This window comes from Geotrypetes seraphini, chromosome 1 (genome assembly GCF_902459505.1).
Source record: "Geotrypetes seraphini chromosome 1, aGeoSer1.1, whole genome shotgun sequence".
NCBI lineage: Eukaryota > Metazoa > Chordata > Amphibia > Gymnophiona > Dermophiidae > Geotrypetes > Geotrypetes seraphini.
In genome coordinates this window covers 88,658,843-88,672,996 of record NC_047084.1, presented here as the reverse complement: position 1 = coordinate 88,672,996, position 14,154 = coordinate 88,658,843, and the positions used below count along the sequence as shown (strand labels likewise).

The following is a 14,154-nucleotide window of genomic DNA, read 5'->3' as shown; positions in this document are numbered from 1 at the left end:
TAGTCATTGAAGGCTCGTCTCTTGCTTCTTAATCCAGCCATCTCCACCCACCCCCCTCTCTTTTTTTTATTTCTTCCTTCTCTCTTTTAATTGGACCCTGGAAGTGGAACTTACAAGTTACACTTTTTTTTTTTTTTTTTTCACTCCCTCCCACCCTGCCGTCTGCTGATCTTTTTCAGCATTCATTTTTTTATTGCCTCTGGAAGTACAACAGCCCCCCTTCTCACATCGGGAACATTAAAGCTTTTTTTTTTTTTGTCCCCTCCGAGGAAGGAAAGACGGTAGTTTTTCTTTTTTTTTTTTTGGTTCGTCCTAGAAGCCGGATCAAGGATTTTGTGTGGATTAAAACTAAGAAAGAAGGCAGAGCGACCTGGGTTTGAAAGGGATGCAAAAGTTCTGGATGCTTTTCTGGTTTACCTTGGTGCCGAATTTTTATTTTTAACTTAACTTTTCTTTATTTCTGAATCCAGTTCTTTTTTTTTTTTTTTAATTAAATCTTGACTTCACACAATTTTTCCTTCGCCAGGACCCCCCCACCCCCCAAGGGACAGTCCTTTGGTGGGACTCTTTCTTGGACGCTTGCTGATCCTGAGGAGATAACTACGAGGGTCGTCGCGTGCCTTATCCTCCACGAGCTGTGGAATGGTCCAGAGTAAGGATTTATCAGCGGAAGAGAAAAGAAGCCCCGGCTTGAAACCCGCTTTGGACAGAAGGAGCCCAGAGCCGACTATGCTTTACAGTTTGGGGCGCCGTATGCATCCATTTCTTCCAGCCTTCTGATCTCGTTTTGGGGAGGGGAAAAAGCGTTTGCCGAGAGGGGGGGGGGGCAGGAAAACTAGAGATTTTTGTGGCTTTTGGAGCGTCCTCAGCCCTGAGACTGGCGTATGCTACTGACCGCTTTGGCTGCCCCGACCACAACCTCGTCGTGCACGCTATTTCAGGCTGTTGGCGCTCGCCTGGACTCGGCTCCCGGATCCTTCATGATTTGCGGACGTCATGCGCGTTTGGTAGCCGGGAAAGCGTCCTCTCGTCCCGCATGTTCAGGACCAAACGATCGGTGCTCGTCCGGCGACTCTGGCGGAGCCGCGCGCCCGGCGACGGCGACGGCGAGGCGGACCCTCGGGCGCATGGCGCCGGCCACTGCTGCATGGGCAAAGCGGCGAAGATCGCCAGGGCCAACCTCGGCTCGGAGGCCGAGCTGAAGGCCCTGACCCACTCGGTGCTCAAGAAGCTGAAAGAGAAGCAGCTGGAGGTGCTCCTGCAAGCGGTGGAGTCCAGGGGGGGCGCCCGCACCTCCTGCCTGCTGCTGCCCGGCAAAGCGGACTCCAAGCTGGGCCAGCAGCCCTACGCGCTGCCCCTGCTGCTCTGTAAAGTGTTCCGGTGGCCGGATCTCAGGCATTCCTCGGAAGTCAAGAGGCTGTGTTGCTGTGAATCGTACGGGAAAACCAGCCCCGAGCTGGTCTGCTGCAACCCCCACCACCTCAGCAGGCTCTGCGAACTAGGTATGCACTAGGCAAAAAAAAAAAAAAAACAGGAGCCGGAGCCGTTCTGGCGGACTCGGAAGTCCCAGTGCATGAACCAATATTTAATTCAATGGCAAACGGTATCGATTGTGGTCTTGCATTAATGGGGGCATTAATGGGGGAGGAGGTTCTGCATGGGTTTTTGTTGTTGTGAAAACTCTCTGGTGGCTTAAAAAAAAAAAAGTGTTGGGTGGCAGGGCTGCACCTTTCCTAGATGCTCAAAATGCTGACTTTGAACTCGCGTGTTCTGGCGACTTGTAGTCTAGGGGGCAAATCGGGATTGGTACATTTTGGCATGGGTGAATGTGCTTTATGGACAAATAAATGCCTGCATGATAGCCCAAATCCTAGCAAGATCTAAGTGTGAAAGAATGCAATTTGTATTAAACTCCCATCTTTTCCAGCATTTAAGTAAGTTTCTATTGATATGATATCTCTTTCTCCCTCATTTTCTTGTATGGCATATAACACTAACTGTCAAGTATATGGTAGGGATTTGACCCCCCCCCCGGCCTTGAAGATTTCTTGAAATATTAAGTGCTTGCAAAGGGGTTAGGGTTTTGCTTTTGGTGGGGTGTAGAAACATAATTTAATCGAACAGTAGGGATTTGAACCCCCCCCCCCAGCCTTGTAGATTTCTTGAGTGCTTGCAAAGGGGTTAGGGTTTTGCTTTTGGTGGGGTGTAGAATAGAAACATAATTTAATCGAACAGTAGGGATTTTTCTTGTATGGCATTTCAAGTATATGGTAGGGATTTGAACCCCCACCCCCCTCCAGCCTTGTAGATTTCTTGAGTGCTTGCAAAGGAGTTAGGGTTTTGCTTTTGGTGGGGTGAAGAATACAAAACATATTTTAATCGAAGAGTCGGGATTTCCCCCCTCCCCCTCATTTTCTTGTATGGCATATAACACTTTCAAGTATATGGTAGGGATTTGAACCTCCCCCCCAGCCTTGTAGATTTCTTGAGTGCTTGCAAAGGAGTTAGGGTTTTGCTGGGGGTGAAGAATACAAAACATATTTTAATCGAAGAGTCGGGATTTCCCCCCTCCCCCTCATTTTCTTGTATGGCATATAACACTTTCAAGTATATGGTAGGGATTTGAACCCCCCCCCCAGCCTTGTAGATTTCTTGAGTGCTTACAAAGGGGTTAGGGGTTTGCTTTTGGTGGGGTGCAGAATAGAAACATACTTTAATCGAAGAGTCGGGATTATTTTCCCCCATTTTCTGTGCCATGTTAAACGTGCTTTGTGCCTTGAGAGTGTGTGTGAGTGTGTGTGTGCGCGTGCAGCCAGCTAGCATGGATTATCAGGCAGTCTGGATCAGTTGGTGATTTCCAGAGCTGGAGTGTTTCAGCTGAGCCAAGGAGGCCCTGATCAGACAGCCAGGGCAGCAGATAGCTGGGAGACTGGCGCCAGCCGGCCCCTTTTGTTTATCTCACTGCTAAATATCACGGCAATCACCGCCTAGCTGCCCTGCCTCCAACCCCCAGAGCTAAGACAAACAGTTTTTGCTAAAAGAATGCCACTGTTATCATAAGTTTCTATCTTTTTTTTCTCATGGCTCTGCCTTTATTTTCTCTCTCTGCTTTTTTTCTTAATTCCAGAGTCTCCCCCTCCTCCCTACTCCAGATATCCAATGGATTTTCTCAAACAGACTGGTGAGTATATGTGTGTGTATATATATATATTTCTATATAACATACAAAATGTTGTGGAAAGTGGACTGATGTCTTAGAAAAGAAAGTGCATGCAGGGACTTTTCCAGTTTCATCCCTGGTGCTGCTGTTATCTTGATTTATTGCAACTTAATTTTCTTTCTGTCTATTCTCTACTGAGTTTTTTTTCAAGGTTTGGCTATTGGATTTATAAAAAAATATATATATGTGTGTTTAATGGGCTTCAGTGTTTAGAATTTCAAGTAGGTATACAAAACATCTGATAGGTAAAAGGAGCTGCAAGTAATACCCTCTCCCACAATAAATTTGAAAAGAATTCTAAGTCAAGTTAAAGCCTGTAGAGCATTTTGGAAATATAAATGTTGGAGCAATATTTTCCTAATTAAGTAACTAAAGCTAGATAGTATTTCAAACCAGCTTAAGGACTACAGGCTATGAAGACAAGCTGAATTATGTAGAACTGTATAGGTTGAATGATTACAATATAAATCTGCCATATGCTCAAGACAAGCTGACATCTCAATGTATGAGATGCTTTCCTGAAATTTATGACATTTTGCCATGTATTTTTTTTTTTAATAAAACACGAGCCTCTGCATGCCTGTTGCTTGTAATTGACAGGCAGGATGCCAGTTTGGAGTTGGTACCAGTTTCATTACAGTTATGAAAAAAAAAAACCCCATAGTTGGTAGCAAATAGGACCGGCTGGTGCTGATGGAGAGGGAGAGGTAGAAGCAAATCAGAAATATGGATAATGCCAGGGAGGAGGAGCATGACGGGGCTGAACGGCCTCGCATCTCTCTCTCTCTCTTTCATTCTCTGGGAAGATTAATTGAGCTGCGAGTGGGGATTGTAGCAGAAGTCCCGTTTGGAAGAGAATGGCTCGATAGCACGCAAAGCCGTAAATTAGTCCAGAACGTTGTACGTTCAAAGAATAGAAACGTGAAAGTTGTAGCAGTCCAAATTCCGGTTTCTAAGGAGGCTTATAGTTGGTTCATAGACAATGGCGCGAAAGACAAAAGCGCGCGCCGACAATTGAGCACAGCGTGCGCCGCTCTAAATTACAGTTTTTAGGGGCTCCGACGGGGGGTTTTGTTGGGGAACCCCCCCCCAGTTTACTTAATAGACATCGTGCCGGCGTTATGGGGGGTTTGGGGGGTTGTAACCCTCCACATTTTACTGTAAACGGAACTTTTTCCCTAAAAACAGGGAAAAAGTTCAGTTTTCAGTAAAATGTGGGGGGTTACAACCCCCCACTCCCCCCACAACGCCCCCACAACGCGGCGCGATGTCTATTAAGTAAAGTGGGGGGGTTCCCCCCACACCCCCCCCGTCGGAGCGTTAAAAACAGTAATTTAGAGCGGCGCTGCGGCGCGCGCTGCGTTCAATTGTCTGGGCGCGCCTTTGTCCCGGCGCGCTTTTGACCTGACACCCTTATAGTTGATTCCCTTCCCTCCCTCCCTAGATAAAATAAAAAAGCTGCAGAACTTCAAAGAGGTTTGTACAATATTATTTTTATTTTTTTATTTATAGCCTAAGGGGTTTACGTTCAGGTTCTCAAGTATTTTTCCCTTTCTGTCCTGGTGGGCTAACACTCTGGGGCAATGGGGGGGGAGGGGAGAGGAATTAAGGGGCAAATTCTATAAAAAGTGCCCAAAAGTTAGGCGCAGATATAGGCGCCGTTCAGCGCGATGCAAGCACAATTGGGTGCCGTTTAGTGAATCACGCTGAGCGGCACCTATTTTGGGGGGCGCCCAGTAAATAGGCCAGCTCTAGGCACAACTAAAAGTTAGGCGCCCGTGCGAGCGCTTAAGCACGCTTAAGAGCAGCGATTCTGTAACAAGGCGCCTAACGCGCAGCCACGCCCACGCCTAATATGCACAGCGCCTATTTTTTTGAAGGCCGCCTAAATTTTTAGAGGCACCGTGTTACAAAATCCCGCTCTTCTTGATAGGCGCCTATGTTTCAATTAGTGCTGATTTAAAAGCTTAATTGAGCTTGTTGTTCAGTTTAGATGGGCGCCTATCTAGTTGGGCGCTGCTGAAATAGGTGCCTAACTTTAGGCGCTGGTTACAGAATTTGGGCCTAAGTGACTTGGCTCAGGGTCACAAGGAGCAGCGTGGGATTTGAACCCACAACCTCAGGGGGGGCTGTAGCTCTAACCGCGGGCGCCACACGGTCCCTTTTTACTAAGCTGTGGTAGGAATTGGCCTTAGCATGACCTTATGTGTGTCTTTTCCTCGCACTATGGCCGTTTTTATAGTGGCTGTAATGGTGTGCAGTCAGATGTACTGCGAGAGCGTTTGTGGCGGTAATGGCGTTAATGTGGCGTTTGTGGCGGTGTTAATGTGTGCTAACTGGTTAGCAGTAGGAACACGCCTACTCTCCGCCTGACAAGCCCCCTCAAAAAAATAAAATCTAATTGCAAAAATTTTATCACCACACAGTGTTAGGGTTCATAGACAACGGCGCGAAAGACAAAAGCGCGCGCCAACAATTGAGCGCAGCGCGCGCCGCCGCTCTAAATTACAGTTTTTAGGGGCTCCGACGGGGGTTTTGTTGGGGAACCCCCCCCAGTTTACTTAATAGACATCGCGCCGGCGTTATGGGGGTTTGGGGGGTTGTAACCCTCCACATTTTACTGTAAATTGAACTTTTTCCCTAAAAACAGGGAAAAAGTGAAGTTTTCAGTAAAATGTGGGGGGTTACAACCCCCCATAACGCCCCCACAACGCAGCGCGATCTCTATTAAGTAAAGTGGGGGGGTTCCCCCCCACACACCCCCATCGGAGCGCTAAAAACAGTAATTTAGAGCGGTGCGGCGGCGCGCGCTGCGCTCAATTGTCTGGGTGCGCCTTTGTCCCGGCGCGCTTTTGACCTGACACCCAGTGTTAGTGCACACAAATGCCAAAACTAACTGTGGAGCTCTTCAGCGCATCCTGCGTTAGGCTATTTTTGCTGCGTGATGCTCATGTAAGCAGCTTTTAAAGGAGCACAACAAGCCAGACCCCAGAAACACTATGACACCTGTGTGCTGGCACCAGTCGCAACTGTTATTATCCCAGGACAAGCAGGCAGCATATTCTTTACGCATGGGTGACGTCACCGACGGAGCCCACGGTACGGACCTTTTTACTAGAAAGTTCTAGTTGGCCGCACCGCGCGTGCGCGAGTGCCTTCCCGCCCGACGGAGGAGTGCGTGGTCCCCAGTTTCTTCATTTCCGCGGAGCGAAGAAGATGTGTGTTTTTTCAACAGAGTTGAAATCCTCCTTTTGCCTTCCCGCTCGCGTTATTTTTTTCGGTTTTTCACCTTCGGGTACTTTTTTCTTCCCAATTCCAAAAAAAAAAAAAAAAACCTTTCTTTTGTTTTATTTTTTCGTTCCTACCCCGGCGGGGCCTATTGCCACGATCCAGGCCTCGGGGTTTGATTTTGCGGAGGCCGTGTTTCCATTCATGCCCCCGCAACCAGGCTTTAAGAAGTGCCAGCGGTGTGCACGCCCGATCTCCCTCACTGACCCACACAATTGGTGCTTGCAGTGTCTGGGACCAGAGCATCGGGCGGACTCCTGCACCCGCTGTGCCACTCTTAAAAAGCGCACGTTGAAGAATCGTCAAATCCAACAGAATTTACTTTTCGGCACCGGCCCGTCTATGGATTCGACATCTTCATCTGCGGCACCGTCGAAATCGACACCGACCACTTCGACGCCGCCTGAGACGACGTCGGCGCCTCCGGCGCCAGGTAAGCCGGCTAAGAAGCCTTCCACCCTTGAGCGCCCTCCCACCTCGGGGACGGCACCAGTCCTCTCGGCTCCACGCCGGGCCAAGAAACGCTCCACTCCGATATCGGTGAGTGCCTCGTCATCGGCTCCCTCATCGCCGGAGTGTAGAGCGGCACCCAAGGAACCAAAAAAGAAAAAAGTGGTTCCGGTGCCTCCCCTGGATGACCGCATTGCGGCCATCCTCCAGGACAAGTTGCAAGAGCAACTCCACCAGCAACTTCAGCAGCTCTTACCATCTATCTTGGCACCGCTGCTCTCGGTACCAGACCGGCCCGAGCCCCGCACCGTCCAACCGGTATCCACTCCATTGGTACCTATGGACTCTTCCATGCCCATTCTCTCGGCACCGCACGAGCCAGTCGCCTTAACGACGACGGATCCTCCTCGGGACCGAGCAGGACACCGGTCTTCCCATGACCCGGACCGGCACCGGTCTTCCCAAGACCCAGACCGGCACCGTTCCTCCCGGGATCGGGACAGACACAGGTCTACATCGCCAGGGAATGTCTCGGTACGCTCAGGCAAGTCTTTGTCTAAGACTCACCACGCCGACCCGTCCACTCCGGTCTCTCGACACGCAACCACCGATGTCAGAGACCCGGACCTATGGGAAGAATCCCCCCCCGGTACCGAGGAGGATGCATCGTCGTCGGACGAAGAGCCTTCCGCACCCGAGACCACTTCCAAACCTGAACAATCTTCCTTCTCTAAATTTCTCAGGGAGTTGTCAGGGGCTTTGTCTTTGCCATTGGAATCTGACTCCAAAAAGTCACAAGCTTTCCTGGAGGCTCTGGATTTCGATCAACCTCCCAAGGAGTTCCTAAAGTTACCTGTTCACGATATCCTACGGGAAACTTTTTATAAAAATTGGGAGAACCCGCTAACTGTCCCTGGGGCCCCCCGTACATTGGACAGTCTCTATAGGGTCATACCAATCCCAGGTTTTGATAAACCCCAACTGCCCCACGAGTCTCTCCTGGTAGAATCCACCTTGAAAAAGACTCAGGGCACCAGTGTGTATGCCTCCACCCCTCCTGGCAGAGAAGGAAAAACTATGGACAAATTTGGCAAACGGCTCTACCAAAATGCCATGCTTGCCAATAGGGCAAACAACTACTCCTTCCATTTTTCCTTCTACCTGAAACATCTGGTAATGCAACTCTCCTCCATGCAAAAATACATGCCGGAGCACAAGGTCCCTCTTTTCCAGCAGCACATCTCCAGCCTGCTTCAACTGAGGAAGTTCATGGTGCGCTCTGTCTATGACTCCTTTGAGCTCTCCTCCCGTGCATCTGCCATCGCTGTGGCTATGCGCCGCCTGGCCTGGCTCAGGGTCTCTGATCTAGACGTCAACCATCAGGACCGTCTAGCCAACGCCCCATGTCTGGGAGATGAACTATTCGGAGAGTCCCTGGATACCACCACTCAGAAGCTCTCCGCCCATGAGACCAGATGGGATACTCTCATTAAACCAAAGAAAAAGACTCCTCCTGCTCGTCCTTATAGACCGCAGACATCATATCAACGCCGGTTCTCTGCCAGACCGCTCAACCCACCTGCACAGCAACCTAGGCGGGCCCGCCAGCACCAACACACCCAGGCTCGTGCCCAGCCTAATCAACCTGCAAAGCCTCTTCCTCCTGCCAAACCTTCTCAGCCCTTTTGACTCCTCTCTCCAGGGCTTAGCCAGTCTTCCACCCTCATTGCCTCTTCCTCAGCCAATCGGAGGCAGGCTCCACATTTTCTTCAGCCGTTGGGAGGTCATCACATCGGACCAGTGGGTCCTCAACATCATCCGCCACGGCTACTCCCTCAACTTCCAGACTCTTCCGCCAGACAATCCTCCCGTCGAGTCTGCTTCTCTCTCAACTCAAACCCCCCTCCTCCTGAGGGAGGTTCAATCCCTCCTCCTTCTCAATGCCATCGAAGAAGTACCTCCAGATCAAAGGGGTCAGGGATTCTACTCCCGCTACTTCCTGGTACCCAAAAAGACAGGAGACCTTCGTCCCATTCTCGATCTCAGGGACCTCAACAAGTGTCTAGTCAAGGAGAAGTTCAGAATGCTCTCCCTTGCCACGCTTTACCCTCATCTCTCTCACAACGACTGGCTATGTTCCCTGGACCTCAAAGAGGCCTACACTCACATACCAATCAATCCAACTTCACGTCGCTACCTGCGATTCCAGGTGCACCATCGCCATTATCAGTACAAGGTGCTACCTTTTGGCCTCGCTTCATCACCCAGGGTGTTCACCAAATGCCTCATTGTGGCGGCGGCCTTCCTCAGGTCTCACAACCTCCAAGTGTTTCCCTACTTGGACGATTGGTTAGTGACAGCTCCTACGTCTCCTCTTGTGCTACAAGCCACTCAACATACCATCTCTCTTCTCCATCTACTGGGGTTCGAGATCAACTACCCCAAGTCGCATCTGCTTCCCACACAGCGCCTTCAGTTCATCGGAGCAGTTCTCGATACCACACTAATGAGGGCATTCCTCCCCTCCGATCGTCAACGGACTCTGCTCCACCTCTGTCATCAGGTGCTTCTTCATCACACCATCCCAGCTCGACAGATGATGGTCCTCCTGGGACACATGGCATCAACGGTGCATGTGCTTCCCTTAGCACGACTCCACCTCAGGACACCTCAATGGACTCTGGCCGACCAGTGGTCACAGACCTCGAATCTTCTTTCTCATCCCATCTCTGTGACATCATCTCTTCAGCGATCTCTACAATGGTGGTTGAACTCCTCAAACCTTTCCAGGGGCCTTCTGTTGCATCTGCCCCCACATTCCATGATCATCACCACGGATGCCTCCCCTTATGCATGGGGAGCTCACCTGGGAGACCTACGCACCCAGGGTCTTTGGACCCCACAGGAGCGTCGACATCACATCAATTTTCTAGAACTACGAGCCATGTTCTATGCTCTCAAGGCCTTCCAGCACCTTCTTTGTCCTCAGGTTCTGCTCCTGTGCACGGACAACCAAGTCGCCATGTACTACATAAACAAACAGGGCGGCACAGGATCTCGCCTCCTTTGTCAGGAGGCTCTTCGTATCTGGACCTGGGCCACGGCCCGCAGTCTCTTCCTCAAGGCGGTCTACATCCAGGGCGAACAGAACTCCCTGGCCGACAATCTCAGCCGCGTCCTTCAACCTCACGAGTGGACTTTGGATCCTCCCACGCTCCACTCCATCTTTGCTCGCTGGGGCACTCCGCAGATGGACCTATTCGCAGCTCCTCACAACCATCAGCTGCCCCAGTTCTGCTCCAGACTCTTCTCTCCTCATCGTCTGGCCCCGGATGCATTCCTTCTCGACTGGACGGATCGGTTCCTCTATGCCTTTCCTCCTCTACCTCTGATGTTGCGGACTTTATCCAAACTCCGCAGGGACGGAGCCACCATGATCCTCATAGCTCCCCGGTGGCCTCGTCAACACTGGTTCTCCCTTCTACTTCAACTCAGCTCCAGGGAGCCCATTCCTCTGCCTGTGTTTCCTACTCTACTTACACAGCAACATCAGTCTCTACTACATCCCAATCTGTCTTCCCTCCACCTGACAGCTTGGTTTCTCTCGGGCTGACCTCTTCAGGAAATCTGTCTCAGCCTGTCCGTCTCATTTTGGACGCCTCCAGGAAACCGGCCACCCTCCAATCTTACCATCAGAAGTGGACCAGGTTCTCCTCTTGGTGCCTCCGCCATCATCACAATCCCACCTCCTTAGCGGTGGAAACTGTTCTGGACTACTTACTCTCCCTGTCCAACGCAGGCCTCAAGTCTACCTCAATCAGAGTCCATCTCAGTGCCATCACGGCATTTCATGAGCCTGTCCTAGGAAAACCTCTCACGGCTCACCCTCTGGTTTCCCGATTCATGAGGGGCCTCTTCAACATCAAACCACCTCTGAAGCCTCCTCCGGTCGTCTGGGACCTGAATGTGGTTTTGTCTGCCCTCATGAAACCTCCCTTTGAGCCACTTGCCACAACTTCGCTCAAATTTCTGACATGGAAGGTTCTTTTCCTCATTGCCATCACCTCTGCCAGGAGGGTTAGTGAGCTTCATGCACTGGTTGCCGATCCACCGTTCACTATTTTTCACCATGACAAGGTGGTTCTGCGCACCCATCCAAAATTCCTTCCAAAGGTGGTCTCAGCTTTTCACCTCAACCAGTCCATTGTTTTGCCTGTGTTCTTCCCGAAACCTCATTCACATCCCGGAGAACAGGCATTGCACAGTCTTGACTGCAAGCGTGCCCTGGCTTACTATCTCGATCGTACAAGGGCTCACCGCTTGTCCCCTCAGCTCTTCCTGACCTTCGACCCGAATCGTTTGGGTCGACCGGTCTCTAAACGGACGCTATCCAACTGGCTTGCAGCTTGCATCGCGTTCTGTTACGCTCGGGCCGGTCTGTCACTAGACGGTGCTGTCACGGCCCACAGGGTAAGAGCTATGGCCGCTTCTGTTGCTTTCCTCCGTTCCACACCCATTGAGGAAATCTGCAAGGCGGCCACCTGGTCCTCAGTTCACACATTCACTACTCACTACTGTCTGGATGCTTTCTCCAGACGGGATGGGCACTTCGGCCAATCTGTACTTCAGAATTTATTTTCCTAATGGCCAACCATCCCTCCTCCCTCTTTGTTAGCTTGGAGGTCACCCATGCGTAAAGAATATGCTGCCTGCTTGTCCTGGGATAAAGCACAGTTACTTACCGTAACAGGTGTTATCCAGGGACAGCAGGCAGATATTCTTACGTCCCACCCTCCTCCCCGGGTTGGCTTCTTAGCTGGCTTATACTAACTGGGGACCACGCACTCCTCCGTCGGGCGGGAAGGCACTCGCGCACGCGCGGTGCGGCCAACTAGAACTTTCTAGTAAAAAGGTCCGTACCGTGGGCTCCGTCGGTGACGTCACCCATGCGTAAAGAATATCTGCCTGCTGTCCCTGGATAACACCTGTTACGGTAAGTAACTGTGCTTTATACACTAACCAGTTCCTATTTATGGTCTTCTAAAGGATCTTTGTAATTTTGCAAATTATCTGATCTCAAAAGAAACTAAAGTGCAATACAAACAGGATAACTATAGTGGCAGACCATTCGAGATTAATAAACGTGTTTTTTAAGGACAAAAAGAGGCCTCGTGCACTTTACTTAATAGAGATCGCGCTGGCGTTGTGGGGGGGGGTTTGGGGGGTTGTAACCCCCCTCATTATACTGGAAACTTAACTTTTTCCCTGTTTTTTAGGGAAAAAGTTAAGTTTTCAGTATAATGTGGGGGTTACACCCCCCCAACATGGCAGCGTGAGGCAGCGCGATCCCTATTAAGTAGAGTGGGGGGGTCCCCCCACACCCCCCATCAGAACCCTTTAAAATACGGGTTTTCTTCGGCGCGATCAAGCCCTGCGTTAGGTTGTCTGCGCTGGGTTGTCGGCTCGCCTTTGTCCTCGCGCGCTTTTGACCCGTCTCCTGCTAGAGTGGTGCATCGTGAATCGTATCTGAAACCCACCACCTTAAGTGCCTCCTTAGATTGATTTCTCCTGAGAGATGGTGGAGGTGCATGGATTTATTTTGCCAGTATGGGATTTACGACATGGGTACCATAAAATGCAGTGGAAAACAAATAAATATACAGCAGATATTTCTTCTAAAACTGGGCTGGAATGTCTGAGTCCAAACTCCCCCTCCCCTCAGTTTTACGAAGCCGCAGCAGTATTGCCTCTGACGCTCATAGAATTCTGGCAGCTGGCGATAAAAAATCCTGACATGGCTTCATAAAGAGAGGGGGGAGGGGGATTAATTTGTAGTAAATGAGCTTGTCTGAAGTTTCCAGAGGGAGAGGGGGCAATTTCTCCAAGTGGGTTAATTATATGCATATTGTGACAGGAGAGGGTAGAGAGAGGATCCAGCTTTATACTAGTTGCTGTGAGGGGGAGGGGAAGGGAATTAAAGAGATAGGATCCTATAGAGAGTCAATATAGGGGCAGAATTTGAATGTCTGAGTTTCGGGAGCGCTCCCAGCATCCTAGAAAACCCTTAGAGCAGCCTTTCTTAGCGAGTTTGCTGTTTCTAAATGCCTTGAATTCCCAGAACATGAGATTTTTGAAACTTTGTCTGTTTCCTTACCACTTTGTTGGGAAATGCTCTTGGGTTCTGGGTTATGCATATTTTCTGTGCATTATAACCAGAGGTGACAGATAATTGCATGCCTACATTTTGGGTTGTGAAATCAGTAGCTTGCTCTGTGCTGAGATCAAAACACTCCAAAAGCCCTACTGGTCTCTCATTTCCTTAAAGTCATAGAACTGGCAGATTTTCAGATGACAAGATTAAGGTGTAATAATTAGCCTGTCCTTGGTGGAAAAAGGCATTGGCAAGGGGGTGGGGGTGGAATAAAACTCTAGGTGAGGGGAGAGGCTTATAAAGACCCTTGGTTTTCTGATTAGACCTCAGGTTGAATCTGTGAGAAGGACTTCAGCATCCCAAAAGTTCTGTGCGATGACCTGTGTGCTACACTTCGTTAGCGGAGCGATATATTTACTCATTAGGAAGTGTTGACATAAGGTAGCAAAACGTGTGTAAACAGAGAAGCCGCAAAACATGAATGTGCTGTTCAAAAGGAAAAACTCTTTAGATCGGCCAATAGGAAGTGATTAATGCTGCCAATCGGAAACTCAAAAACAACTGGTTAGTCAACAAAAAAGGAGGTTTTAGTTTAAAAGGGAAAAAAAAAAAAGTTCCAGATGGGGCACCAAACAGACTAGCAAAGAAAAGAGGGAGTGGGGTTGGGGGGGAGGGATTTGTGTCCCCCTCGTCTTTCCAGTACTTTCTTTTGTTCCCAGTCATTTGTGTTTCCTGCTGTATCCTTAAGGTTTCAAGCCACATTGTACATTGTTATTTAATGTGTTTATCTTGGGAAACTAGGTGAGAACCAGGGAAATCATGCTAACAATGGAAACTTTGGGAAATTATAACCAGTTTATTTTATTTTAGTATTTATATACCATTTATTGCTTAAGTGGCTTACATTCAGGTACTCAAGCTTTTTTCCCTGTCTGTCCCGATGGGCTCACACTCTTATGTAATGTACCTGCGCCAATCGTGACTTGCCCAGGGTCACAAGGAGCAGCATGGGATTTGAACCCACAACCCCAGGGTACTGAGGCTG

General features: G+C 49.7%; 1 protein-coding gene across 2 annotated transcripts in view; it reads left to right on the top strand.

Moving 5' to 3' along the window:
- The first annotated feature begins 210 nt into the window (after positions 1-210).
- The window catches only part of SMAD7 (SMAD family member 7), an 81,921-nt gene continuing 67,977 nt past the window's right edge, over positions 211-14,154 (top strand). Inside the window, exons 1-2 of one of the 2 annotated variants that reach the window (XM_033934771.1) lie at positions 211-1,502; positions 3,128-3,181. In XM_033934771.1, the coding sequence (XP_033790662.1) occupies positions 1,037-1,502; positions 3,128-3,181 (520 nt within the window). In that variant the 5' untranslated portion in view covers positions 211-1,036. The remainder of the gene's footprint in view (positions 1,503-3,127; positions 3,182-14,154) is intronic. The other variant, XM_033934760.1, reaches the window with a different exon arrangement.